Source organism: Fomitopsis serialis, assembly GCF_022376445.1.
Source record: "Fomitopsis serialis strain Sig1Antser10 chromosome Unknown B0H18scaffold_5, whole genome shotgun sequence".
Taxonomy (NCBI): Eukaryota; Fungi; Basidiomycota; class Agaricomycetes; order Polyporales; family Fomitopsidaceae; genus Fomitopsis; species Fomitopsis serialis.
Window position 1 is genome coordinate 869,052 of NW_025954965.1, and position 26,503 is coordinate 895,554.

At 54.2% G+C, this 26,503-nt stretch overlaps 11 protein-coding genes across 11 annotated transcripts; 6 read left to right on the forward strand and 5 right to left on the reverse strand.

The window, feature by feature from the left end:
• Window positions 1-209: 209 nt before the first annotated feature.
• On the reverse strand, window positions 210-1,894 carry B0H18DRAFT_869499 (d-4,5 unsaturated-glucuronyl hydrolase-like protein; the record flags this gene model as incomplete). Its single annotated transcript, XM_048040027.1, has 10 exons — window positions 210-271; window positions 325-433; window positions 489-642; window positions 693-809; window positions 833-883; window positions 941-1,025; window positions 1,076-1,175; window positions 1,226-1,255; window positions 1,313-1,436; window positions 1,491-1,894. The coding sequence occupies 10 exons, from the start codon at window positions 1,892-1,894 to the stop codon at window positions 210-212; spliced, it is 1,236 nt and encodes a 411-aa protein (XP_047898818.1).
• Window positions 1,895-2,562: 668 nt separating this feature from the next.
• Window positions 2,563-5,167, forward strand: B0H18DRAFT_1082692 (Dynamin central region-domain-containing protein; the record flags this gene model as incomplete). Its single annotated transcript, XM_048031569.1, has 11 exons — window positions 2,563-2,715; window positions 2,769-2,828; window positions 2,875-2,923; window positions 2,983-3,415; window positions 3,464-3,683; window positions 3,740-4,072; window positions 4,126-4,275; window positions 4,332-4,441; window positions 4,495-4,756; window positions 4,811-4,877; window positions 4,932-5,167. 11 exons carry the CDS (start codon window positions 2,563-2,565, stop codon window positions 5,165-5,167), a joined length of 2,073 nt encoding a protein of 690 aa, XP_047898819.1.
• Window positions 5,142-6,490, reverse strand: B0H18DRAFT_979205 (nuclear transport factor 2). The gene is made up of 5 exons (XM_048044373.1): window positions 6,148-6,490; window positions 5,994-6,065; window positions 5,826-5,930; window positions 5,697-5,770; window positions 5,142-5,645 (listed from the first exon to the last, which is right to left on the reverse strand). Exons 1-5 carry the CDS (start codon window positions 6,235-6,237, stop codon window positions 5,609-5,611), a joined length of 378 nt encoding a protein of 125 aa, XP_047898820.1. The 5' UTR covers window positions 6,238-6,490; the 3' UTR covers window positions 5,142-5,608.
• A 102-nt stretch (window positions 6,491-6,592) lies between these two features.
• On the forward strand, window positions 6,593-8,038 carry B0H18DRAFT_869356 (uncharacterized protein; the record flags this gene model as incomplete). Its single annotated transcript, XM_048040010.1, has 6 exons — window positions 6,593-6,921; window positions 6,974-7,054; window positions 7,108-7,264; window positions 7,324-7,428; window positions 7,488-7,856; window positions 7,907-8,038. The coding sequence occupies 6 exons, from the start codon at window positions 6,593-6,595 to the stop codon at window positions 8,036-8,038; spliced, it is 1,173 nt and encodes a 390-aa protein (XP_047898821.1).
• Window positions 8,039-8,742: 704 nt separating this feature from the next.
• Window positions 8,743-10,284, forward strand: B0H18DRAFT_979211 (uncharacterized protein). Its single transcript, XM_048044374.1, has 5 exons — window positions 8,743-9,190; window positions 9,232-9,360; window positions 9,422-9,630; window positions 9,663-9,697; window positions 9,753-10,284. Exons 1-5 carry the CDS (start codon window positions 8,840-8,842, stop codon window positions 9,866-9,868), a joined length of 840 nt encoding a protein of 279 aa, XP_047898822.1. The 5' UTR covers window positions 8,743-8,839; the 3' UTR covers window positions 9,869-10,284.
• Window positions 10,285-10,298: 14 nt separating this feature from the next.
• On the forward strand, window positions 10,299-12,322 carry B0H18DRAFT_1182201 (tryptophanyl-tRNA synthetase; the record flags this gene model as incomplete). Its single annotated transcript, XM_048035974.1, has 8 exons — window positions 10,299-10,614; window positions 10,662-10,982; window positions 11,032-11,151; window positions 11,201-11,247; window positions 11,298-11,520; window positions 11,575-12,013; window positions 12,073-12,159; window positions 12,221-12,322. The coding sequence occupies exons 1-8, from the start codon at window positions 10,505-10,507 to the stop codon at window positions 12,320-12,322; spliced, it is 1,449 nt and encodes a 482-aa protein (XP_047898823.1). The 5' UTR covers window positions 10,299-10,504.
• Window positions 12,323-13,573: 1,251 nt separating this feature from the next.
• B0H18DRAFT_927657 (serine carboxypeptidase) lies at window positions 13,574-16,302 on the forward strand. Its single transcript, XM_048041656.1, has 14 exons — window positions 13,574-13,926; window positions 13,971-14,119; window positions 14,177-14,307; window positions 14,361-14,471; window positions 14,538-14,637; window positions 14,696-14,786; window positions 14,847-14,871; window positions 14,930-15,047; window positions 15,108-15,138; window positions 15,186-15,227; window positions 15,286-15,505; window positions 15,564-15,722; window positions 15,783-15,983; window positions 16,053-16,302. Exons 1-13 carry the CDS (start codon window positions 13,619-13,621, stop codon window positions 15,849-15,851), a joined length of 1,554 nt encoding a protein of 517 aa, XP_047898824.1. The 5' UTR covers window positions 13,574-13,618; the 3' UTR covers window positions 15,852-15,983; window positions 16,053-16,302.
• A 431-nt stretch (window positions 16,303-16,733) lies between these two features.
• On the forward strand, window positions 16,734-18,372 carry B0H18DRAFT_951458 (uncharacterized protein; the record flags this gene model as incomplete). The annotated part of the gene is made up of 4 exons (XM_048042024.1): window positions 16,734-17,501; window positions 17,603-17,862; window positions 17,903-18,290; window positions 18,331-18,372. 4 exons carry the CDS (start codon window positions 16,734-16,736, stop codon window positions 18,370-18,372), a joined length of 1,458 nt encoding a protein of 485 aa, XP_047898825.1.
• B0H18DRAFT_979240 (Alpha/Beta hydrolase protein) lies at window positions 18,366-21,099 on the reverse strand. Its single transcript, XM_048044375.1, has 16 exons — window positions 20,764-21,099; window positions 20,542-20,690; window positions 20,351-20,481; window positions 20,188-20,298; window positions 20,033-20,132; window positions 19,885-19,975; window positions 19,798-19,822; window positions 19,630-19,741; window positions 19,533-19,563; window positions 19,427-19,468; window positions 19,239-19,364; window positions 18,923-19,034; window positions 18,776-18,873; window positions 18,577-18,712; window positions 18,475-18,521; window positions 18,366-18,425 (listed from the first exon to the last, which is right to left on the reverse strand). Exons 1-13 carry the CDS (start codon window positions 20,970-20,972, stop codon window positions 18,805-18,807), a joined length of 1,308 nt encoding a protein of 435 aa, XP_047898826.1. The 5' UTR covers window positions 20,973-21,099; the 3' UTR covers window positions 18,366-18,425; window positions 18,475-18,521; window positions 18,577-18,712; window positions 18,776-18,804.
• A 199-nt stretch (window positions 21,100-21,298) lies between these two features.
• Window positions 21,299-23,245, reverse strand: B0H18DRAFT_494514 (uncharacterized protein). Its single transcript, XM_048038299.1, has 3 exons — window positions 23,198-23,245; window positions 22,219-23,141; window positions 21,299-22,164 (listed from the first exon to the last, which is right to left on the reverse strand). Exons 2-3 carry the CDS (start codon window positions 22,987-22,989, stop codon window positions 21,328-21,330), a joined length of 1,608 nt encoding a protein of 535 aa, XP_047898827.1. The 5' UTR covers window positions 22,990-23,141; window positions 23,198-23,245; the 3' UTR covers window positions 21,299-21,327.
• A 655-nt stretch (window positions 23,246-23,900) lies between these two features.
• Window positions 23,901-26,314, reverse strand: B0H18DRAFT_979250 (serine carboxypeptidase). The gene is made up of 13 exons (XM_048044376.1): window positions 25,970-26,314; window positions 25,769-25,917; window positions 25,580-25,710; window positions 25,419-25,529; window positions 25,264-25,363; window positions 25,116-25,206; window positions 25,040-25,064; window positions 24,866-24,983; window positions 24,780-24,810; window positions 24,689-24,730; window positions 24,414-24,633; window positions 24,197-24,355; window positions 23,901-24,136 (listed from the first exon to the last, which is right to left on the reverse strand). Exons 1-13 carry the CDS (start codon window positions 26,230-26,232, stop codon window positions 24,068-24,070), a joined length of 1,509 nt encoding a protein of 502 aa, XP_047898828.1. The 5' UTR covers window positions 26,233-26,314; the 3' UTR covers window positions 23,901-24,067.
• Window positions 26,315-26,503: the final 189 nt, after the last annotated feature.

Consider the following 26,503-nt stretch of genomic DNA (forward strand, 5'->3'; position numbering starts at 1 on the left):
TTTCGGCGTTGGGACGATGAACCTGGACAGTGGTCGCCTGATGGCCGCTCGGATTACTGTCGTCAGTCACTCTGCGGTCACTGTACACTCAGGACTGCCGCTATAGAACAAGCAACGCATTCTCCACATTGTTAAACCGGCAATAGCAAGCGTAGCTACTTAGCTATTTGTGAGGGTTCGTGAGTAGTAGAAATACAAACTCGAGCCGACTAGCACGCCGTGATGTTCATATTCAGAAGCTCATTTCCAGCCTTCACAAAGTAATAGTCGCCTAGAGATGACGCATAAGGCGTAGCATTAGGCATGATGCAACGTAAAACGCACCATACACAATGCCAGTGAGGTTGTTGTGCTCGGGATTGTTCACCGTGCCATTCGCGAGCAAACTCTGCCACGACGGACGCCACGCAAGTTCGATGTTAGCTCGCAAAAGCTATTGAACCACTTCTCAGGGGTACACAGTGACTACGACCAGCATAAATACGTACCTCTACCGCAGCCTCGATGTAGTAACTGTATCCCGTTGTGTTCGACGGAATCAGCGACGCCTCTTGTTGAGCGAGCAGTATCAGACCATTGGCGGCGACCATAGCTGCTGAGGAATCTGCGGGTCTGGGTGGCGTCAGAGGGGCATTGAAATCCCTTTCAAAATTCAGTCACGGGGTCCCATCCTCAGCAACACAGTGTCTCACCATGGTACCACGCCATCGTCAGGTAGATGTGCGAGGAAATAAGACGCCATGTGCCGCGATGTCTCCAAGTAATCGAAAATGTGGGTATGCATGTACACTGTAGGGGCATCAATCGCGCTATGCATAAAATCACGCTATACGTACTGTTCGCAAAGCCATATATCCCCCAGGCTTGACCTCGGCTCCACGTGCTATGAGACACTTAGAAATCATGCACGGCGAATGAACCAGCAACAAATATTTTTCACCTCGAATTCGAATATCCTTGAGCTGTAAAGCGAGCAATGACGTCGCCACTTGTAGCGTTGTACTCGACAACGTGGAAGGAAGAACCTGTACAACTCTTAGCCACGACCGAGAAGGTTTCAAGTGGTAGTCTTTACCGTCTGGACGGACATGGTGTTGCATTGTTTTATTCGCATGCGAAATGGCCATGTCAACGAAAGTCCGGTTGCCTGTCAGAGCCTCAGACACAAAGAAGAGCTACGAAGGCTGTTAGTTCCTAAAATTGTCGGAGTTGGTTCATCTCTCACTTCGAGATTCATCATGTTGTCCATAATAACCTTCGGTGAGAATTGGATGTAAGTTCACTGCACCAACAATAGTTTAAGCACACATACTTCGAAGTCAACGGGGTTCGGCGTGTCCCAGCTTCTCGTACACCCAACAGTCGGATTAAACCGTGCAGCCAGATCGGCTGCAAACTGATTGACAGCAGTAATGGCCGTCTGGTTACCTGGGTCTCTACCGCCTCATAAGTCTATGAGCCGTACAGCCACAGAAAGCAATACTACTCACACCTCCAACTCGGCAATGAACGGATAGCTGACAAAACCGACATCGTGCTGCAACGTGTTATTGGTCTCGAGAGGAATTTCTGCTGAACCCCATTGACGACCCAAGGTCAACCATTCCGAAACGTTGTCCGCTTCCCAGTGACAGTACTTCGCGCGCTCATACATAGCGTAGAGAGTAGCAGGGAAGAACCCTGTGGTCCAAGTGTCAGGGCTGAAGTAAAGCCATTCTCCAACCGTACGGTCCGTGTATTGAGGATATTGCATCGGATTCGGGGGCACGAGAGCAGTGGTCCGTATCTTCTCGGCTACTAGAGCTGAGTAAAGCTCTGCAGGTGGGCTCGAGAAGGAGCCGGCAACGACAGAGGCACCGAAAAGTACGAATCCGAGAACTCCGAAGATGGACATTTTGGCGTGAAGATGATGGACGAGGGCGCGTATGGGCCATCGGTAGACTGACGGTTATATATGAACTCCATGCACCGGCCCGTAAGTCTTTCGCACTGGACCCAGGTTGGCTACTGAAGCTGGAGTCCAGCGTGCTCTCGACCGCGTGACCATCGGTCTTGGGAGTCGGACCGCAGACAGTGAGACTCGGCAGAGGCAAGAAACCATCTACCGTCGCGCACGCAGCGCCCACCTGTCGACTGTATTCAGGATGCATGAACTTCACGAGACAGGACAGCGCTGACCAAGCGGACGCTGCAGAGGCAATGTCCGGTCGTTGACTTCGAGAAAAGGGCGTCCGTCATGTTTATGCGACGGGGAGTGCAACCCAAGCACCACGCCAATTTAATACGCGATACGAGCGGCCTTCAGGGAGTTATACGCCGCGACTTAGAGAGTCATCGAGCAAACCCTTGGCAAGCTGCAGAGGGTGATGGGCAAGTAATGGGATCAGAGAAAGACTGAGCCGCAGCGTGCGCAGAGGCGCAGAGTCGCGACGCGCGTCCGGCGGAGTTTCACTGGGCCACACGCATCCTGCCCTGTGCAGTACAGCCAGCTACGCTTTGCACGCAGTCTCCTCCTCTCATCTCTTTCTCCCGCCTCTTCCCGTCCCTCTATTCCTCTACACCATGGGTACTAACACGATTGGCTCGGAGATTGTCAACGTCATCAACAAGCTCCAGGATGTCTTCAGTGCTGTCGGCTCTTCGGCGTCTCAGATAGACCTCCCGCAGATATGTGTACTCGGAAGTCAGAGCAGTGGCAAAAGTAGTGTGCTCGAGGTATGTCTTACCGTCAGCGACGCTCAATGTTATGACGGTGATCGTCTCTACAGAATTTGGTTGGGAGAGACTTCTTGCCACGGGGCACGGGTATCGTGACGCGACGACCATTAGTGCGTGTTCTGTCCCTCGAGAGACGCTACTTCTGACTGGCGACAGGTTCTCCAACTCGTCAACCGACCACCTACTGGGCAAGCAAACGGAGCCGGTATGCTCGGTGTTTGGACATATGGTACCCAGCCGAGAGCTGACCTCGCGTTGATGTAGCCAAAATCACAAGTGATGACCCTAATGCCAACCCCGATGAGTGGGGCGAGTTCTTACACCTCCCGGGGGAGAAGTTCTATGACTTCAACAAGATTCGGGTGGAGATTGTTCGCGACACAGAGGCGAAGACAGGCAAGAATGCCGGTATTTCACCACTGCCTATCAACTTGCGGATATACTCGCCGAATGTCCTCACGTTGACACTCGTCGATCTTCCTGGGTTGACGAAGGTCCCCGTAGGCGACCAACCACGAGACATTGAGAAGCAGATTCGAGACATGCTGCTCAAGTTCATTTCGAAGCCTGCATGTATCATTCTTGCCGTCACGGCTGCGAACACGGATTTGGCCAACTCAGATGGTCTCAAGCTTGCGAGAGAGGTAGATCCAGAAGGACAACGGACAATCGGTGTGTTGACGAAGGTTGACCTGATGTAAGTGCAATGAATCTCTCGCATAGCACGATCTAACAGCGCGTAAAGGGACGCCGGAACGGACGTCGTGGACATTCTTGCTGGGCGCATTATTCCTCTCCGACTGGGCTACGTGCCCGTCGTGAACCGTGGCCAGCGTGATATCGACTCCAATAAGCTTATCAGCGCTGCTCTGGAGCACGAACGGCAGTACTTCGAGAATCATCCTTCGTACAAGGGGAAGGCACAGTACTGCGGCACGCCCTTCTTGGCCCGGAAACTCAATGTTGTACGTGTCTACGTCGTGTTTCACGTCTCAAAACTGCTGCTCATGTGCCTGGTTAGATCCTCATGGCACACATTCGCGCTACGCTGCCAGACATCAAGGCACGCATCACTCAACAACTGCAGAAGTACAACGCTGAGCTGCTGAGCTTGGGTGGCGCTCTTGGTGAAGGAAGCTCGGCCAACATCGTGCTTTCTGTGATCACCGACTTCTGTGCCGACTTCCGGACGGTGATCGACGGTAACACGAACGACATCTCTTTGAACGAACTGTCGGGTGGTGCTCGTATCAGCTTCGTTTTCCACGAATTGTTCAACAATGGCATCAAGACCATTGACCCATTCGACCAGGTCAAAGATGGTGACATCCGGACCATCTTGTACAACTCCTCCGTGAGTACAATGCTTATGCCGTCTCCGAACAGCTTTCTCATGTCCATTCGTAGGGTTCAACGCCCGCTGTCTTCGTTGGGACACAAGCCTTCGAGGTCATTGTGAAGCAACAGATTAAGAGACTGGAGGACCCCAGTCTGAAGTGCTGTCAGCTCGTCTACGACGAGCTCATCCGTATCTTGGGTCAGGTCCTGCAAAAGATTGTAAGTCGACGTCCTTCAATTATTGATGGCCTCTATGACGCAATGCGGTGTTATAGCAAGCATTCAGGCGGTTCCCCGCCTTGCGAGATCGCTTCAACTCCGTTGTCGTCAACTTCTTCAAGACTTCTATGAACCCTACTACCAAGCTCGTAACAGATATGGTTGCGTAAGTTGTTCTGCTGCGATGTTCCGTGGCGTCATCCGATATTTCTCCGTCAGTATGCAAGCGTGCTACGTCAACACGACACATCCCGACTTCATCAACGGCCATAGGGCTATGGCGATCGTGCAAGAGCGATTGGCCGCGAAACAGCCACCACCGCCCACTGCTGACCCGAAAGGCGGAAAGCTTGCCCCTGGTCAGATCAACAACAACAAAGATCTTGACGTGGAGGTGAAGCAGGACAACAGCTTCTTCGCCTCGTTCTTCTCGGCCGGCAAGAATGCGCCGAAGAAGAAAGGTGTCGCGGTGATGGACGCGGTGGGTCCAGGATCACGCTCCTTCCAGTGTACCCAACTGATCAATGTGTAACAGCCACCATCCGTCATCCGTCCTCAGGCTGCCTTGAACGAGCGGGAGACGATGGAGACGGAGGTCATCAGTAGGTGGCCCTTGCATGTTTGATGATCAGTCCTGCTCATCGGTCACGCGACAGAACTGCTCATCCACTCGTACTTCAACATCGTCAAGCGGGAGATGATTGACATGGTCCCGAAGGCCATCACACTGACGCTCGTCAACCACTCGAAGGAGAACCTGCAGCGGGAGCTTCTTCAAGAGCTGTACAAGCCCGAGGTGCTCGATGACCTGCTCAAGGAGTCCGAATACGTTGTCAGCCGCAGGAAGGAGTGCGTCTCAATGGTGCAGGCACTCAACAAGGCCGAAGAGTGAGTGGTTCGCCTGTACCGTGCTCTGAGAAACTGACTGACCCGACCGGCTATGCAGGATCGTTGCTGGTGTTTGATCTTCCTCGAGGCCTTGACACTTGTTCTGCTCTTTCAATCGTCTTGTCGAATGGTTGTCGTCGCACATGCGTACTATAGTAATACCCGGTGTACATGGATGCTGGTGCCGTAGATTTTATTCCTCGTCGCTCACGGCGAGATCTTGTACATTCCCTCACTGGTGTTTGGTCTATTCAATGTTGAGCTTGTAACCCAAGGACAACCCCAGGATGTTCGACGTTGGGCGTCTTTCAGACCAGCCGCATTACACAACACGGAGAATGTATTATAGCAACAACAATTCTTGACGTACAACATTCCATTTCCTTCTGCCCGGTTCGCGATCCTCAGTTAGATATGCCACACCCTGTTGTGCCCTGAGCGAGAATCATGCGCCGTAGTTGAGGCGGAAAATGTCGTTGAAGCTAAGGAGCCATGAGCTTGTGTACTATGAGTCAACTTGGCGCCGCACTCACACATAGAAGCTCCCGCCCTCGGGGACGAGCTGGAAGACCTGGCTGAACTGCAGGGGGTGCTGGTTGTCATCCACCTATAGCACAGATACTGTGAGCTCAGAGGGAATATCAGGGGGTTGTATGACGCACAAGCAAGAGGCCGGTCACGCTGACAATCATGTTCGACATCGTTGGGTCAGACGGCTGCGCATCCAGCGTCGTGACCTTGTGCTGCACCTTGTCGAAAGGGAGCGCCTAGCAGTGGGTCAAGGTTTGGGTCAGTACACGCGAACACATGTCGGAGACGACCTCGCCTACCGTCAGCTTCTCGGAGATGTTAGCAGCTCCCAGGACCTGGTTGCCCTCCCACGACAACATCGAGTTCTGACGCTGCACCGATGTTGAAGAGGCGTTGATCAGGACCACTCGCTGGCAGGGATCGCGTCAATCAACGCGAAGGCGGACGACGCACGTAGAGGCCCTGGAGGTCGGCACGGTTCGTGTCGAAGGTGGTGTAGTAGAAATCGGTGAACTGCTTGGCGACGGTGTTGATGTCGGTCATCGCGGGAGACTATGCTACAGAGAGACAGGGGCGGAAGGAGGACGGAGGCCGTGGAGGACGCGGGGGAGGTGCGGAGGACTGGTCGAGGAGGCAGAGATCGCAAAAAGATCGGCGCGCGGACGAGCACGCGTCGCGTCCCACGAGGGCGCGTTGATAGATGCTCCCACAGTAAGTGGGGTTGTAATGAGAGTAAGCAGGGGAATGAAGGGGGTATAAGAGAGCGAAGGTATTGGCGGGATAGATTACGACTGAAGGCCCTATTCTGGCGACGATCGAGAGAAGGATGTCGGCCTTCAACTACACTCCAGGCATGCCCATGGCCGCTCCTCTTCCTCCCATGATCCCCGCAGACTCAATGGCGACCCGCCCGGGCGTGCGCCGCAAGTCGTCGGCGCAGAATCTCCTGTCCTCCTTCAAGAACAGAGATCCGTCTGCGCAGATCGGCAGCGTCTCCTCGGCGACTGGCCAGCAGTTCGCGTCTGCTTCGACTCCTACCGCTCCCACCATGCCCCTGCCCCGCGACTGGGACGTGCAGTCTGGCCAGTCTGACCCCTCCGTCGCGTCCTCGGGTGCCTCTGCGGCGACGAATGGCTCGTTGGCACAAGGCACGTCAGTTGAGATGTTGAGGGAGCTGGTGAAGAAGCGAATCATCACGCTGACCTATCTGCGCAATGTACACGAAGGGTACGTCAAACCATTCCTCCTCCCCTGGAGTGAACCGAGCAAGTGTACCCAGGCGTACACATTGGTTCCATACCATCGTCATCACAAAAGGAGACCTCGAGAGGATATTCTCAAACGCTGCCATGAAGAACCGGTATGTGTTTGTGCGCTGCATGACTATTTGCGTGATCTTCAATGAGCCTGCAGAACATATCGATTTGCCATGCTCGGGATGGCTCTTGCCCATTTGTTTGATATCAAGGACCCAGCCGACCTTCTCCGCGGTTTCTCAAACGTCCTCAACGAGTACGAGACTCTCAAGGACGTCCCGAGGGACAAGGACGAGAATGACCGACCACGTATGGTGCGTGCCCAGGTCCCTATATCTCTATGCCTTTCCAGCTCATGTGTACTATTCGCCAGCGTCTGTTCAGGACAAGACCGAATAAAAGACAGCCTGGCGCTACCGACTACGCATTATCCTATGCAGACGCGTCCGATGCACCTTACCTTACAATGCCCCACGTCGTGCGTGCAATTCAACTATTGTTTGAGCTTCTCGTGACCATCTGCGCACACGGTTTCAGCCCTTCGCGCCCGACTACCACCAAACGCTGCTCTCCTTGCTCGACGTGCTGTCCGAGGTTTACAACAAAATATCGAAGATCCTCGGGCCTTCACCATTTCCAAATTCTGGCCACCACATGATGGGGCCTCTAGGATTGCTTTCGCCCCACCCGGGCGTCTCATATCTGTTCGCGGGCACGGAGGCAGCGGCGACACACGAGGGGGAGGCGAGTTTGTGGGGCATCGCGCATGCGTCAGGGTCGGGCACTCCGGCTGCGCTAGGTGCGGGCGGAGGGAACGTAATGTACGGGGGCGCGCTAGGAAGCCCACCGCCCAGCTGGAATACTGGCCTGGGTGATACGGTCAAGCAGATTGACAACAAGTTGAAGGTGAGTCCGACGCTTGTTCCTACACTATCAAGACGTGACGTTGCCGACAGAAAATCATTGCAACACTGCTCAAAGAGCTCGATGATTTCGCACGAGCTAACATCAAGGACGAACTGGCATCATTAGACCCGCTCTTGCGGAACGTCGCGGTACCACAGGAACCTCAGTACGACTTCGACTGAGCGATGGACGGACGCGCTCGGTGGGGACATTGCGACACATTGCGACATGGCCGATATCTTTATGTCTGTATCTATATACCGTGTACCATAGTAGCTCTAATTTGTGTAATATTCTGTGCAGCGATCTTGCTTGGGGCCTTGGGAACTTCGATTGCGACCGTCTCGACCCGCTGCCATCGTTACGCCAGCATGCCGTTGTTCCATCGGATTCGGCGGCTGCCAATTGCGAGACAGACAGACAAGGCACACCGACAGTGGTCAAGGCACTTGGACGACAGCACACAGAACAAGTCTGCCTGGTCGAGCGGCGTGCGCTGCGTGGTCCTCCATCAGCACGTAAAAATTGCTAGAAGCCGAATCCTGGGAGACCAGCGCCTCGCCGACGAATGCTGGTCGAGTCATAAAGCACACACAGCGACGAGAGGGGGAGAACAGCGAAGCAGTATAGCAGCAGAGCGCAGCGAGCTTGGACCGTAACCAGAGCGGTGCGCGGGAGGCAGTAGAACGATGTCGAGGAGTCGTCGAACAACGAGGAGCGATCTGAGAACGATCTATCAAGCAGTGGCACGGGCGCTCTTTCGGACAAAGATCTGCCGTATTTGGTAGTGTTTGATTACAAATCTGAGAGAAGTTTTGAGCGGAGTTTCAGACCCTCCAGGTATATAAGGCCGGGCTCTCGCGGGCAACCACCCCCTCCCCAATCCCGTGCTACCGAGTATATTCCCACGCCCGCGCTTTTGCGTCTTCAGCAATTAACTTTGTTGGACACACCCTCTCGGTCGTCGTGCAATCTACCTCATCATGTCTAACAACTTCGCTGCTCTGCCGTCGCGCCAAGTGACGTTCTCCAGACCAGCAAATGTCGCACAGCAGCCCTACCAGCAGATTCAGCAGCAGCAAGCTGCGAACTCTGGCCTTGCGTTGCCATACTCGTCGAACCCCTACCTACCAGGACCCTCTAGTCAGAACAGCCTGGCACTTCCAAACGCTGCGCCCACCGTATCTCCGTACCAAACACAACAGCAGCAACCGTCGTCTTCATACCCACAGAGTCAGACACAGGCCCAATCCCAGCCTCAGTCGAGCTCGTCATCTCAGACGGCAGTCGCTACCCAGCCAGCCCCTCTCGCTGGTCCTTCGACGCCGGGCCCAGTGCTGTCCCTGCCACTCCAGCGCCACTCACGCTCGAGCAGCAGCATATCACCGCGGTCGAAGGCATCGTCCCGACATTGCAGAACATCGTCGCGACGGTCAACCTGGACTGCCGGTTGGATCTGAAGACGATTGCACTGCACGCGCGCAATGCAGAGTACAACCCCAAGGTTTGTAATGCACTTTCTGATGTGTGAATGTCGGACTTCCCTCCGCATTCCACCTTTGTAGCGTTTCGCGGCGGTCATCATGCGTATTCGTGACCCGAAGACGACCGCGCTCATCTTCGCGTCCGGCAAGATGGTCGTCACCGGAGCAAAGAGCGAGGACGACTCGCGGCTCGCGTCGCGCAAGTACGCGCGGATCGTCCAGAAGCTTGGCTTCGACGCCAAGTTCTCAGAGTTCAAGATCCAGAACATCGTCGGTAGCTGTGACGTGAAGTTCCCCATCGTCTGGAGGGTCTCGCGTACAGCCACGGACAGTTCAGCAGCTATGAGCCAGAAGTGAGTGGCGTCATCGATTATTGTGTATGTACGAGTGGCTCATGAACATTCGGTGGTAGTTGTTCCCGGTCTCATCTATCGTATGATCAAGCCCAAGGTGGTCTTGCTCATATTCGTCTCGGGCAAGATCGTCCTCACGGGTGCAAAGGTAATCTTGACTTGCTCATGGACATGACTCCGTCGTATACAGAGCTGCGCTGACCAATCTCGTTCGTCGGCCTACTCAGGTCCGAGAAGAGATTACACCGCATTCAACACGATATATACCGTGTTGTGCGAGTTCCGGAAACCATAAGCTTCCCTCGCACAAGACCATCCCGCACTGCCGCGTCCGGCTCCGACCGCGCTACTTGCATCCATTGGTGGAGCGGTGGGAGAGGGATATTGGCATCCGGTTCTTCGGGGGCGGATGGCTAGAGACCGACAAAATTATGGACCTTCTACTCTATGAAGCCGACATTCTTCGCCCACTCCCTTACATGCCATAGTATAAATCCGATAGTAGGTAGCGCATATATGTTTATTTTGTCTCGTAGGTTCTGTAGCATTGTATCAATTACACGCAAGCATTGATTCGGGTTATGTGTTTTACTTGGCGTCCGTCGCGTTTGGTGTGGTCTCCCGTGCGATCGCAAGGTTCGGTGAGTGGTGATCGAGGGAGATCTGGTGAGATCGACTTCGTCCAGTCGCCCGAGGAGTCATCTTCTGAGCAACCTCAGCCCGACCACGGATATCGACCTCGTTCTTCATACTTACCACCATAACACACCATCCCTTTTGATAAAAGTACGACGATACGTCAGCAACGAACATGACTACAGATCCTCCTCTCGCGGTGCCAGACGAGTTGTCCGGAGACTCAACTGCTCCTACCACAGCGGCCGATGTTACATCCTCACTCGCTAAAGCATCCCTAGACGAGTGAGTTGCGCAGTAATTCACAACTACACCCTGTTTGACAACCCCAGCGCACCAATCACTCAATCACCTTCTGTTCCACTCACGCAAGTACCTGCAGCATCGCAGGAGACCTCGCCGGCTGGCGGAGGCGCATCCGCTCCGGCCATTAAACCAGCTCAGGAGGGCGCACACAACCAGGTGGTCACCCCGTGGGACGTAGAGGGTGCTGTCACCGACGACGGCAAGCAGCTCGCGATCGATTATGACAAGCTCGTTGACCAGTTCGGCACGCGGAGGGTGGATGCGGCGGTCCTGGAGCGATTCGAGCGGTTGACGGGCCATCGCCCACATGTCTTCCTCAGGAGAGGGATGTTCTTCTCCATCGGTGTGTATATAACATCCCGCTAGGAGCATGCAAGGGATTGACCTCGGATGCAGTGACTTCGACAAGATCTTGGATCGCTATGAGCAAGGAAAGCCGTTCTTCCTCTATACCGGGCGAGGGCCGAGCAGCGACAGCATGCATCTGGGGCACATGGTCCCCTTCGTGTTCACAAAGTGCGTCTCCGCCCGCTTTGCAGGCAACGCTGTCCTGAGGTCAGTCGAGATGGTTGCAGGACGTCTTCGACGTACCGTTGGTCGTGCAGTTGACTGGTGCGTCCGACACTCGTCTAATCGTGATGCGAACTAACATTCTGCTGCAGACGACGAGAAGTTCCTCTTCAAGCATGAACTCAAGCCTGAGCAGACATACGAGTTCGCGAGACGGAATGCGCGGGATATCATAGCTGTCGGGTTCGACCTCAAGAAGACGTTCATCTTTAGCGACTACGACTACCTCGGCGGCGCCTTCTACAAGAACGTCTCCAAGATCTCCCGTCAAATCACCATCAACCAGGCGAAAGCCACATTTGGCTTCAACGATTCGTGAGGTTTCGCCCTCCTTCATCGACATCCAGCCCACTCATCCTCTCCTGGCAGGGACAACATCGGAAAGATCCACTTCGCGTCTATCCAAGCCGCGCCATCCTTCTCCAACTCCTTCCCGCACATCTTCGGCACCGTCTCCAACATCCCTTGTCTCATCCCTTGCGCGATTGACCAAGACCCGTACTTCCGCCTCACGCGCGACGTCGCCGTCAAGCTCAAGTACCCCAAGCCCGCGCTCCTCCACTCCAAGTTCTTCCCGGCGCTCCAGGGCCCGCAGACGAAGATGAGCGCGTCGGACGTGAACTCGAGTATTTACATGAGCGACACCCCTACGCAGATCAAGAACAAGATCAATCGCCATGGGTTCTCTGGAGGACAGGAGACGGAGGAGGAGCACAGGCGATTGGGCGGGAACCCAGATGTGGATGTTGCGTACCAGTACTTGGGTTTCTTCCTGGATGACGAAGAGGAGTTGTTGAAGTTGGGAGAGGTATGTCGCAGTCTCCCGTCCTTGCAGACGAATGTAACATCCTCATCCCATCTGCGCAGGAGTACCGTGCCGGCCGCCTACTAACTGGCCAGCTCAAGGCAAGGTGCATTCAACTTCTGCAGGAGTTCGTGAAGAGCTTCCAGGAGGTCAGTGATGATCTTGCTGACGCTTGTAATCTGATCACTGACTTGGACGATGCGCTTATAGCGGAAAGCGAAGGTCACAGACGCCGACATCTCTGCCTTCATGGACTCGAGCCGCAAGATTGAGCCTACATTCGGCAAGAGCAAGGCCGCACCTGCGGCGTGAGTTTAGTAGTAGTCAGATAGACATGATGTAGGAAAAGAGAAGACAACAATATCGTGTTGTACAGGTAGATACATTTATGGTCATACAGAGGATGCCTTGAAGCCCGTAGCATGTAGGCTTGGCATGAACATACTCATCGTGCCTGCGGCCTCTGGCGTATCAGCCTCACCTCCGTCTCAAGGCCACACCTCACAAAGGCTCCTGCTGAAGCCATCGCCGCACCATCTCCAGTGTTTCCTTAGGTTTGTCATAGGGTGCCTGCATGGCCCGCACGGCGGTCAACGAATGCTAGCGAGGGATGATCGATGAGTATTGAGTGTTAGAACTCACCATATGTCCAGCGCCGTGAAAAGTGGCGAATGTGAGCGGTCCGGCACTTCTGGTCCTCCCCGCCACCGTCCCATTTTTAGTCCACTCTTACAAGGGCTGCTCGACGAAAAGACGGTGCCCGCTCCACTCCATGGCGAGGGTCATGCGCTCCAGCCCCATCTAGGAGTCACGTCAGTGAGGCCCGACGACGTGCATAGGCTCGTGTGGATTGCGCACCCCGGCTACGGACACTATGGCGAGGAAACGCAGTATTCACTAATGTCGTGTAATCCGATGCGGCAAGATCGTGGAGAAGGCTCGACGACATGAATGGTTCTTCCTCTGTTGTGCATTTCGACCCGACGACGACGGAGTGTGCTCACCTCCACGTCTGGTTGTAGTGTAAATACCGCTTCCACCACTGTGTATACCGACTTCATGTAGCAAAGGGTTGAATGAAGGGTGCCAAGAGTTCGACTCCTTCGTGCCAGTGAGGCCTATCACAACTGCCGTCGTATGCAGCAAGACCAAGAGCGACAACAGCATCGCCTATTCCCTCAGACTGTGCAGAAAGGACAACTGATAGATGAGAATGTAGCGCAAGCCGAGGGCTGACTACTCTTCCCAGCTGTATCTTGCTCGGCGTATCTTCTTGGTATCTCCCCATACTGCGCTCAATGACGGCCTGACGGACATAAGACTGCTTAGCTCAGTGTGCAGATCGTGTTGGAGGGAGGTTCTGTCTAGACAAGAGTACTGAGGTGGTGTTGTCGACATTGTAACAGGCCGACCTTTTTGAGGCTGAGTCACGGTAACGCAAGGACTGGTCAACGACTGCAGATCGCACAAGCGCTCAACATCAATGCGCTCACGTGAACGGGTCGACACGCTCATGGACCGACGCGCGTCGTGGCGCGTCACTGGAACTTAAGCTTAAGTACTTAAGTACTGCCAGTGGTACTCTTGGATGGATAGGGCAGCATTCATATGCCGCGCTGGGGACAGACTACGTCTATCTTATCTGCTGCAATGCTCTCGTCTCGTATTTCTGCCCTACTCGCTACCGTTGCTATCGTTGCGAGTGCTGCCCAATTCCCAGTTGTCCAGCCGAAGTTGCAGGCAAGAAACGCCCCAAGTGTTGGCCTCGGTGCAGACCAATACAATGCGGGCCTACTCACTCCGCTGAGAAACCTCTCCGCCCTGTCGATCGACGAGTTCATGACATTCTGTCATCCCCTCTTCCCCAACTACAATGTGCGCATCAAGAAGTCGGACTTTTGCGACGGTACCGTTGGGTATGTGCGCTACGCTGTCATGTGCATAACTAAAATGTGTCCAGAGCATACACAGGATACATAGACATCCAGGCCAGACATATCTCCTTCTACTTCTTCGAGAGCAGGAATGACCCCGCCAAGGACGACGTCATATTATGGGCAGACGGAGGTCCGGGGTGCTCTTCTGCTCTCGGTCTCTTCATGCAGCTCGGTGAATCATCGTGCCCTTTTCTTGTATATATTTTCTGAAGTTCACTCCCTCGTCCAGGCCCCTGTAGAATAACCAACCTTGACAACCTCACATTCAACCCGTACTCATGGAACAACAAGGCCAATATCTTCTTCATAGATCAGCCTATTGGCGTTGGCTTCTCATACGCGGAGTATGGAGAGACAGTCGTGAGTAGTAAGAGTGCTGTTATGTACTACTGATTGTCGAAACGCATGCCCAGAGCACGACCCCGGAGGCAGCCCAAGACATCGCCGCATTTGTTGCTATCTTCTTCGAGCACTTCGAACAATTCAAGGGACGTGCCTTCCACATGGCTGGCGAGTCATATGGCGTACGCATAACATAAATTACGCCTCATACACGGGGCAGACCACATCATTTTGAATCGTTCCTTTAGGGCCGCTACATCCCTGTGTTTGCCGCAGAAATTTACGACCAGAACACCAAGCTTGTTGAGGCAGGCTTAACCCCTGTCAACCTGTCCTCCATCATGATAGGTACGTCAGCCTTACGGGGTGCTCAGTCCTGCTCAGTATTCGGCTTGTCTTTGTCTAGGCAATGGGTGCACTGACTGGGTCTCGATGATACCGTCTTACTACGACATGACTTGCACTGCTGTTTCTGTCGCCCCGATTATGGACATCAGGTCTGTAGGCTCATTACCTCTGTATCTTACACCCATCTTTGCTGATGAAATAGTGTGCAGCTCATGCGTGCGCATGAAACAGGCAGTGAGTGTCTTCTCGCTCCTTGATCACACATGGATCGTGTCAAACACTGCATGGCGAGATTCCACGCTGCCGGGATGCGCTGCAGAAATCTTGCATAGAACAGTCCGATCGCTTGAGCTGCGATGCTGCAAAGCTCTTCTGCTCGGCCGAGATCGACGGGCCCTTTTTCGAAACAGGTGAGACAGTGCACTCGTGGCGTCGCACGATTAGCCCTATCGCTAACTGCACCGTCACAGGCTACAACCCGTACGACATCAGCAAACCATGGTAGGTACATCAAACCAAATGGGTACCTGATGCTAATCAACTAGCAGTTATGGTTCCGTCGACGAGACCCTCTGCTACCCATCAACAAAGTGCGTCGTCGCCGACCCTCAACCGAGCTACACTGATTTCCTGTCTTTCAATTCGCAGAGCGATCGGTGCTTATCTCGACCGACCGGATGTTCGCAAGCAGATTGGAGTGGACGCGTTCGTAGGCACGAACTTCAGCATCTGCAACGACGAGGTGCACGCGGCATTCGACCTGGCGAACGATCGGATGTTCCCAACGCAATTCTACATCAGCGCGCTTCTCGAGCGCGGTGTGCGTGCGCTCATTTACGTCGGCGTGAATGACTGGGCCTGCAACTGGGTGCGTGCGACTCTGCCTGAGGATTTGGCTTACTGACGAGCGAGGACATGTGTCGTAGGTCGGGAACAATCGCATGTTGTTGGATTTGGAATGGTCGGGTCAGGAAGCGTTCGTCAAGGAACCACTTAAAGAATGGACGGTGAACGGCATTGCTGCCGGACTGACGAGGAGCGCTGGACCCTTGACATTCGCCACCATTTATGATGCTGGGCATATGGTGAGCGTCTTTGCAGCCATGTTGAGGGTTGTCACTAGAGTCTGTTTGGTACCTTCATAGGCTCCCTACGACAAGCCTGCAGAGTTGCTCGAGCTGATCAAGCGATGGCTAGCCGTGGAAGAGCTGTGAAGTCCCGTAGAGAACAAGGCTTGTAGAGGTGTATACCGCCCGTGGTTTCGACAAGCTCAAGCTCAAACTCAAACTTAGACAGCGGACTCAATGAAGCACCGCAGACTTCAAGTCAGTAGCGTGTGCCACAATGTGAGTGGGCCGCATGTCATGCATAGTGCAACACTGATGTGTGCATTCTCGCCCATTCTCTGACCGTAGGTCATGAGGCGCTTTGGAATATCTGGTGATTGAAGCCGGAAGACTTATGGATCAGGCATCGGTGAATTCATCTGCTAACAGTTATATAGCATGTAGCCGAAGTGCGTTTTCATGACCACGTCCTATAACGCCGTCTCCTCTTAGCAGCGGACACTCTCAATCTGTGAGGTCAAGAGAATCCGGGTCATTGTCATCCCTTACATAGACTGACGGATCACGCCTGTCTATTTAGCTATGCCCATCGAGCACCAAACATCGGAATGCTACTAATAAATAGCCTAACTGACGTTCTGGTAGGGCCTTACACTTGGGTCAAGTTTGGACTACATGTCCGTACCTCGAGCCTGTGCAGACTGCGACTTTGCTGTGTTGCTCCGAGGTCGATTATTGAATTGAAGTACCAAGGCTGTCTACAGGCAACTGGCGTATTTCGTCGATGTCCAGTTCGGCTCATTAGACGAGGTCCAAGGTACGTGGGGACAGAATCGTTGTCGACCGCGAGTTCTGATAACTAGGCTCTCACAGGAGTGCCTGTACCTGTGGAGGCGAGGCGCACATTCAACTTTATATGTCGCAATGCGCGATATATAGATGACGGGGCATCAAATACGGGCAGGAGAACCTGATAAGAACCTGGCCTCCGGTCGATCCTGTCCAACCTGAATCCACAGTCCTGCGACCATGGTCTCAGCTCCTGCCAAGGAGTCAGCTCCGATGCTCTTCCCCTCCGACGGGAAGCCACCCTACGTGCACCTGCGCGAAACGACCTTGACGTTCAGCAGGCCGCTGGGGGGAAACGAACTAGGTTACGTGCTGCTGCGTCGCACGCGCGGATATTACGACTCGTTCACCATTGTTTCCCTCGTTTGTTCCGGTGGGCACACTATCACCGACGACGAGGTCGTACAGGCCTGCGCAGCTCTCCGCCTCCGCCACCCTCTCCTCGCGTCTAAGGTCGCATACAGCACCATGGAACCCCCGACGCTGGTCTACACCTCCCCCCTTACTGAAGCCCACGCTGTTCGCGAGGCTAGGGCCCAAATCGAAATCCACGCCTTCCATGATCAGGATGCCTCCACGGAGACACTTCGCGACCAGTGGTTATACGCCAACCCTGAGGAGGCCCTCGACCTGCGTAACGGGACCTGTTCCCTCTACTGGGGGCGCGACACCGACTCGCGCTCTGGAAAGTACATCCTCGGCTTCATGACGCCACACTTCATCACCGATGGCCGCCGCCGGCTGAACCTCGTTCGCTGCATGCTCGACTTGCTTGCCACCCCGGGTCGCGCTGCGCACGAATTGGCAGCACACTTCAGTGGGAAAATGCCAATCGTGGAGATCCCGCCCGCATGGGAGAGCCTTTGTCCCGACATGCGCACCACCGATCCAGCCGAACTCGCGAAGGCAAAGGAGGCATTCGACGAGCTCGTCAAATTCAGGAGCAAGGTAAGCCTAAAGCGCGTTGCGTGTTAAACCCCCGCTGATGAGCTTTACTAGCCTGTATCGGCCTCGTTCCTGACGGCACCATCGCTGAGGACAGCCTCCAGCCGCGATTCGTGCGTCAAATCTGGTCTACGGAAGAGACCAAGCGCATCTTGAAAGCCTGCAAGGCTCACGGCGTCACGATCACTCACCTCGCCAACATCGCTAGCGCTTTCGCTACTGTGCAACATCCAGGTGCTGCCGATCGTAATGGGGTTCCCAGAGACGAGGATTCGTACTACTTCGAGTTCTCCCAGGCGATCGACCTCAGCGCAAAAGTGCCCAGGCTGTCGAACAACGGGGAGATGAGACGGCCGTTCGCATGGTCGTCTATCCCGTCGTGATATCCGTTCCTCGTGCTGCAGCCGCCAAATCGGCAGGCCAGGACGCGATTTGGGATGCCGCGCGCCAATTCAAGGAGCGGAGCGACGCCTTCGTGAAGTCACCTTACTTCTGGCACTTCAATGGTTTCTACGGTGCGATCGCTTCGAGAACTACATGGCTCAGATGACTGGCAAGCCGTTCGTGCCATACATGAGCAGCCTGGGCGACCTGAAGAGCATCCTGCCGATTCGTTACCCCGTCCAGCTCCCTCATGTGAATGGGGACGTCGACGGGTCGACGAGTCACAGCGCGGAGGTCCGAATCTTGGACCAAATCACGTCGGGGAAGATCGATCCGCAGGTATCCAGCTTCCTGATGTACACGTTCGACGAGAGCTTGAACCTCCAGTTCAAATGGAACGCGGGTCGCGTAAGCGACGACCTCATCAATGGCTGGTTCACCCGTGTAGTCGAGCTATTCGCAAGTGGCCGACGACGAAGGCACTATGTAGTTTCATGCCGGTAAGATCTCCGTATCTCCGATGATGTTTGTCTAAACTAGTGACTGTGTTGGCTTCAGGTCGGAGTGGGTCCTAACGAACTCGATTGATTACCTTTGGTCTTCACGTACGGGGTGGATCTCTGTGACATTAAGTAGTCACTGTGCAGTAGCATGCTCATTACTATGTCAGTACTTCAGTTGTCCGAGTTGGTACCTAGCGCTCAGCCGCCTAAGTCGTGCCAAACGTAGGATCTGTTGAATCTCTCTCGACGTAAGTTGACGGCTGGACATTGCCCAGTAAACATCGCAGCTCAGGCGGAAGATGTGCTGTTTCGCTTCGTTCGTTGACACTGATCAATACTCACGTCAGCACAGATTCACATCGTACACCAGCTACTGCGCGTATTCGATACATACGTTTTGACAATGTATTCCTGTCCGTTCATAGCGGCTCTTGAGCTATCCAGCGATTGACGAGCTCCAAAGATTCTTTGGGCATGTCATGAGGGACCTACATAGCGAATGAGTCTGTATATGACAAGAATGAGATCACGACACACCATATGCCCTGCCCCGTATATCGTTGCGAAAGTCAGAGGTCCCGCACTCCTGGTGAGCCCCGCGACAGCCCCATCGACATTCCATTCCCGTAAAGGTGGGCAACGAACTCCGCTTGACCAGTCCATTGCATGCTCAGCGTCATGCGTTCATTCCCAACCTGTGATAGTAGTATAGTGATCAGCTGGTCTCGATGGACTACAAACGAGCGGGCAATTCGGCGCGCACCCAGTTGCAGAGAAGGTCGTACACTCCGACGTATATGAGAACTCGGACGTCCCGCTCGAGGAGCCCTTCGAGGTAATATTGTGTTGGAACATATGGTCCAGATGTGACATGAATCGTCCGTTCAATTCGAAGTTTACACTTGAGTAGTTCTCGGGTGTCGGGTCGGTGCCAAGTAGGGCTCGAATATCCGGTGTATTGAGGTAGGCAACGATGTCTCTGCGGTGGTAACACATCAGTATTTTCTCGTTGTGCCGTCGCTTGCAGGCAACGCGATATACCTTGTTATAGGATAGCAGAGTGTATCCATGAGCGTTCCTTCGCTGGTTTACGCCGGGATCAGGACCAAGACGGCGTGGCGCAAGATCGAGCTCTGCAATGGCTCACCATTTTTTGCTGAGGTCATAAGGATTGAGCCCTACATGGCCGACCAGATATGCGTGACGTGAGTTCCAAGTGCTCACGAATGATCATATCCACTAACCTGCTGGCACGTACCCGAGTTCAGACTCACAAAAGGCCAAGGACGCTTCACATCCTATACTATCGAGCACGTCAAAGCAAGCTTCCTTCATCGTCTTATAGCAACGTGGAAGCTATAGCGTCAGGCCTTCAGCGGCTCGAAATGTGGGTGATGCAGCTCCTTCCATACCGCTTGCTTCATCCGTACGCAGGCACTTCGAACGTGAGTCATCAGTTAAGATTAAGGGATGAATTCTATGAGCGCAGAACATCTGACCTTATGGATTCCACCGGAGGCAAAGACGCTGGTGTGCACTTCATGTCATAGTAGGACTGTAACATCCCGAGGTAGTTGGTTAATCCATTCCCTGCGGAAGGTATTAGACAACTTTTAACGATAAACAGACAGTGAGAGCTTCACTAACCAATCATGACTGATGTCAAGTTGACCGGGGGGATTCCGTATTCAATTAGCCGGGAGTTCTGATCAAGAATCGCGGCCGCAAAGAGCGGAAGATAGCGGCCCTGGAGACTACTATGAGAGACTTCAGTACGTGAGTGGGCATGTAACAGTGCTTACGCCGAATGACTCTCCGGCCATGTGGAACGATTTCCCAGTGAACTTCCTGAAGTGCTCGAAGAAAATGGCCACAAATGCGGCGATGTCCACGGCAGCTTCCTCAGTAGTGCTCTGAACAGTATCAGCAAGTGCATAATCAAGTGCGGGAAAACGTTATACGTACGACCATTTCGCCATAGTCTGCGTAGGAGAAACCAACTCCTATGGGTTGATCAATGAAGAATATGTTCGCCTTATCGTTCCAGCCATATGGGTTATGCTCGGTGCTGCTTGAGTTGACAATGTTACATGGACCTAACGGCCGGTTTTCACGCGTCAGCGCACGCGGTTTACACAAGATTGAATAGTACTGACCGAGTTCCATGAGAAGGCCCGATGAGGACGATCCTCCGGGACCGCCATTCGTCCAGAATATAACGTCGTCTTCATCAGGCTCACTTCTACTCTCGAAGAAGTAAAAGAAGAGGTGGCGAGCCTCGATGTCAATGTAGCCCGTGTATGCTCTACAAGGGTAGCGGAATGAGCACAAGCCCGGCACTCGAGGTGTGGATCGCACTGGCTATAGTGACCACGTACGTGACTGTACTATCACAGAAATCGGATTTCTTGATGCGCACACTATGCCGAGGCAACGCTGGATGGATCAGTACTGCAAAGGCATCGTTCGAGAGTAACTTCAAGTCGTGCGGGGTTGATGTCAATGCTTGGAGGTTCTGTACTCCGCCGCCGACCCGCGCCATGGCTGCTATCGCGAACAACGGTCGAACTTTGCTGTATAGAAGCATGTTGTATAGATTGAGTGGATGAGTTTCGAGAGTTGTAGTGCGCAGCCACAACGCAGCGTCGCAGCCCGCTGCCCAAGCCGCTGCCAACGGTTCGGGCCGGGCGGTTCGGGAACGAGCGCTCGCGCGCCGACACCGACAAGTTGAAGCACTAACAGAACTTATTGTTGGAACGAACTCAGAAGAACGTTCACTTGGTGATGGCCCTTCAAGTGAAGACGTGCAAAAAATTCGACTGTGCGACGACCCACTCTACAAGGGGGAATGGCACACTGATCTACTGAAGCCATCATATATGTAGTACAGCGTTATATAAGCACAAGACGCAGAACGTCGCAGATACACAACCAACATGCAATCACAGAATCACACCTTCGTCGACGGCAACCTGTGAGATGATCTCGACCACACGGCTGAACCAGCTGTTGATGAGGTTATCGCTCGTGCGACCCGCATTCCACTTGAACTGGATGTTCAACCTGTCGTCGAACGTGTACATCAGGAAGTTGGCCACCTGCGGGTCGATCTTCCCCGCCGAAATCTGGTCCAAGACCCGGATCTCCGCGTTGTGACGCGTCGACCCGTTCACGCCGTTCACTATCCCATTGGCATGATGGTGGTGAACGGGATAGCGAATCGGCAGGACGCTCTTCAGGTCGCCCATGCTGCTCATGTACGGCATGAAGGGCTTGCCAGCCATCTGAGCCATGTAGTTCTCGACAGCGATCGCACCGTAAAAGCCAGTGAAGTGCCAGAAATAAGGCGACTTCACAAAGGCGTCGTTCCGCTCCTTGAACTGTCGCGCGGCATCCCAGATCGCATCCTGGCTCGCGGATTCGGCAACCGCAGCTCGAGGGACGGACATGACGACGGGATAGATGACGATGCGAATGGCTGTCTCCGTCTCCCCATTGTTCGTCAGCCGGGGCACCTTGGTGTTGACATCGAACGCCTGGGAGAACTCGAAGTAGTGGGAGTCCTCGTCGCTCGGGCCTCCGCTGAAACGAGCCGCGCCGGGACGTTGCACGCAGGCGAAGGCGCTAGCGACATTGGCGAGCTGAGTGATCGTGACGCCATGAGCCTTGCAGGCTCTCAAGATGCTCTTGGTCTCTTCCGGGGACCAGGTCTGACGTATGAATCGGGGTTGAAGGTTGCCCTCAGCGATTACGCCGTCAGGAATAAGACCCGACAACGGCTAGCGGCGTCAATTAATCAGTAGAGTTCATCATCCAACACCACTCGAGCTTACCTTGCTTCTGAGTTTGACAAGCTCGTCGAACGCCGCTTTCGCTTTCACGAGTTCGGCTGGATCGGTGTCGCGCATGTCAGGACAGAGGCCTTCCAGTGCAGGTGGAATCTCCACGATCGGCATCTTGCCGGCGAAGTACATGACGAGCTCGTGCTGGGCCCGACCAGGGGTAGCGAGCAAGTCCAACATGCAACGAACAAGGTTCAGCCGGCGGCGGCCATCGGTGATGAAGTGCGGCGTCATGAAACCGAGGATGTACTTCCCAGAACGCGAGTCGATGTCGCGGCCCCAGTAGAGGGAGCAGGTCCCGTTACGCAGGTCGAGGGCCTCTTCGGGGTTCGCGTACAACCACTGATCACGGAGAGCCTCGGTGGAAGCGTCCTGAGCATGGAAGGCGTGGAATTCGATCTGGGCCTTCGCCTCGCGAAGAGCGTGGACATTGCTGAGAGGGGAGGTGTACACGAGCTCCGGCGGTTTCGTGGTGCTGTATGCGACCTTAGACGCGAGGAGAGGGTGGCGGAGACGGAGTGCGGCGCATGCCTGCACGACCTCGTCGTCGGTGATGGTGTGCCCGCCCGAACAAGCGAGGGGGACGATGGTGAAGGAATCGGCGTATCCGCGCGGTCCACGCACGAGCGCGTAGCCGAGCTCGTTCCTCCCTAGCGGCCTGCTGAAGGTCGAGGTGGTTTCGCGGAGATGCACATACGGGGGTTTCCCGTCAGAGGGGAACAACGATTGCGCCGAAGTGGACTCTTTGGGAGCTGAAGTCATGGCGATAGGTTCTGCGCTACTCGTGGGTGGTATAGCCTAAGGGCCGGCTGGGAGCCAGCTTTTTATCGGTCTATCCCATTCCGTCTTGATGCCCGCTTTGAGAGGTATTGACCCTGGCGGCGTGCTTCGCATCCACAGGTACAGACACTTCTCTACGAGAGCCAAATTCATCAGAACTCATGGAACTGACGAGATCATCCCCACATACCTCAGCTTCTGTCTGCCAGACAGAAATAGATATGGGCAAACAAATGCAGTATGATTTCATGAACGCCATGCAGCTTCGAATTCTTTACCCTGTAGTAAGGGACCAGCATAGCAAAGCGGCCCCGTTTGCGGAGCCTGGAACGAAGGACATGCTATTCAGCAATGATTGTCCGGACTGGCACCAAATCGTCGCTTAAGCTTCACAGGAAGTAGCGGCGTCTCATAATTGATGCTCGACGGGGATAGCTAAATGGACTCTGTGAAGCCGAGAACAGACGACAGGCGTGATCCGACAGGATCGAGGAATTGTGTTTATCCTCTATCTTCGCCCGAAGTGATCTGCGCTGCTGAGAAGCCTGAAACAGAGGTAACAGTGCCACACAGTGACGTGCATGTTGAAACACACTTTCGCTGCACGAGTCCTGGTACACACGTCTGCCTGATGCAGGAGGGTAATTGACACGCTTTGGAGACAATCAACCTTGCAGGAGGTGATAGTGCGCACATGGCAACGTTAGCATTGCCCAACGTAACACAGTATACGCACTCACACGCTGATGCTGAAGAGTTCTGTGGCACTTCACCTAGTCTGCTGCCTTAGCCTGAGCTTGAGCTTGAGCCTGCCTGTCGACACCATGAAGAAAATCAGGCCATATCGCAGAAGCCTTCGTCTTTATCTTTTCTTTCTTTTTCATTCATTCGCCCTCCCTGCGGATATGGCACCATCGATGCGGAAAGCCAAAGTGAGTAGCCTGAGAGCCGGTCGTTTGACAGATATACCGAGCGTATCAATCTTTGACCGCATCTCCTTGCACTTGTCAGGTACATGCTGTACCAGTAAATATCTCCATGAGCTTCGCGATACGGAACTTCACAGCTCTTTCCCGGCCAGCCACCTCTTCGTCAGCTCGAGTGACTCCGCGGGCTTATCGTAAGGAACCTGCAAAGGCATTAGACAGGCACTCTTGGCAATCTTCAACGTTTACACAACATTACGCACCATATGCCCAGCACCGTAGATCGTGGCAAACGTCAAGGGTCCGACGTTCCTCGTCAGTCCAGCAGCAGCGCCATCAACCGTCCATTCCGTCAACGATTCCTTGACGAACGCCTCCTGCCCTGTCCACTCCAGGTCCAACAACATTCGATCGTTGCCAACCTGCAGCGCACATATACTTTCGTAAGAGAGTCGATGTCCCACGGACGACGCCACTCACCCAGTTGCATATCCAATCATTCGCGCCGACGTAGATGAGCGCACGCACGCCACGCTCGAGGAGCGCGCCGATGTAGAACTGCGTCGGGAATATCTCGTCGTCCGCCGCATGGAAAGCCGCGCCCACCTCATTGCTGCAGCTGCTGAAGTTCGCGCTCACGAACCCGTCCACGCCGATCTGCTTGCGGACATCCGGTCGGTCGAGATAAGCACCAATCGCTCTGAGGACGATAGGTTAGGAAGTCGGTAAGCAGATGCGGATGGACGATGACGCACTTTGTTACCGGGTAGCACAGAGTGTCGGAGATAGGGCCATCGCTGCAGGTAGAGATCGGCATACTGCAATAGATCAGTGCTGCGTACGTACCATGGCTTGCTGATATCGTAGGGATTGTAGCCTGCGACAATGTGATGAGCCGCATGATTTTCATTACACAATAAGTAGTATCTCACCGGTGTCGAAGAAGGGCTCGCTGATCTCCACTTCGCAGAAGAGGTTCGCCGCCTCACAGCCCATGCTATCGAACCTGTCAACGCAGGACTTCTGCAGGGCTTCCTGGCAGCGCGGAACCTAATCATACGATGAACACGATACATAGGGGACCAATGAGCGGCCCGTTCACTCACTGCCTGCTTCATGCGCACACAGGAGCTGCATTCTTCATCAGCACAATGTTATACGAAGAGGAGCAAGCCTGTAGACCTGATGTCCATTATGGGGGCGACGGAAGCAGGGCTGCAGGTCATGTCGTAGTAAGACGGCACCATAGTAGCGAAGTCCGTGCATCCATTCCCTAGATACATACGAGCAGATCAGAGCAATTGCGTGCCGCGAAACATTGACCACATACCTATCATGACAGAGGACAGGTTAACAGGAGTAAGGCCTGCCTCGACAAGTTTTGTGTTTTGGTCGTAGACTTCCGCGGCGAATACAGGGATATAGCGGCCCTAAGAAGTACGTTGTGAGCCGACTTATCCTATACACAAGTCATGAGGTGCTTACACCGTATGACTCTCCGGCCATGTGGAAAGCACGTCCCTTGAACTGGCTGAAGTGTTCGAAGAAGATAGCGACAAATGCAGCAATATCTTTCGCTGCTTCCGGAGTCGTGCTCTAGGGGGGTATCTTGTGTGAAAGGTGACGACACAGAAGGTATCACTTACGACCGTCTCTCCGTACTCGGCATATGAGAAGCCAACGCCGATGGGTTGGTCGACGAAGAAGATATTGGCGTTTGCATTCCAAGAATACGGGTTGAATGTGGAGTTGTCAGGGCTGGTGACCCTGCAGGGGCCTGGTCGAGGTAATTGTCAGACATGATACACCTGAAGAGGATATGCATCCAAACGCACCAAGCTCCATGAAAAGACCCAGAGAAGAAGAGCATCCCGGGCCGCCGTTCGTCCAGAAGATGACGTCGTCCTTGGCGGGGTCGTTCCTACTCTCGAAGAAGTAGAAGAAGAGATGCCTGGCCTGGACGTCTATGTATCCTGTGTATGTTCTGGATGTGTGTTGGTCATGTAGACTTGAACCTCACAGGCTGACGCACGTACCCGACGGTGCCATCACAAAAGTCCGACTTCTTGATGCGCACATTGTAGTTGGGGAAGAGTGGATGACCGAGAGTCGTGAACTCGTCGGTGGACAATGTGGAGAAGTCACCTAGGGGTGTGAACAAGCCAGCATCATATTGGTCTGCGCCGAAGCCACTGCCTGGGATGTTTTGTGCCTTCACGTTTGGCTGGACAAGTGGGAACTGGGCGGCACTGGTGACGGCGGCGACAGCGAGCAGACCGGAGAGACGACACCAAACCATGGCGGGCAAGGTCGACGGAGTCTGCCACAGCGCGGTATATGAGTACGGTCGCAGTCAGGTACCTCGACGTACGAGAGGTGCCGAGGAAGTTCCCAGGGATACATGCGGCGCGTCCGATAACGGCGTCGCGTCGCGGTCACATGACAGCATTAAAAGACCTCACAGTCAGGAGGCCGGCTCCATCTCTCTCACTTCCTCAATGTCTACAAACTTCAACACTTCCCAAAGACACGATACTGCGTGTGTTCCGATAAATCCCAAATACGACATG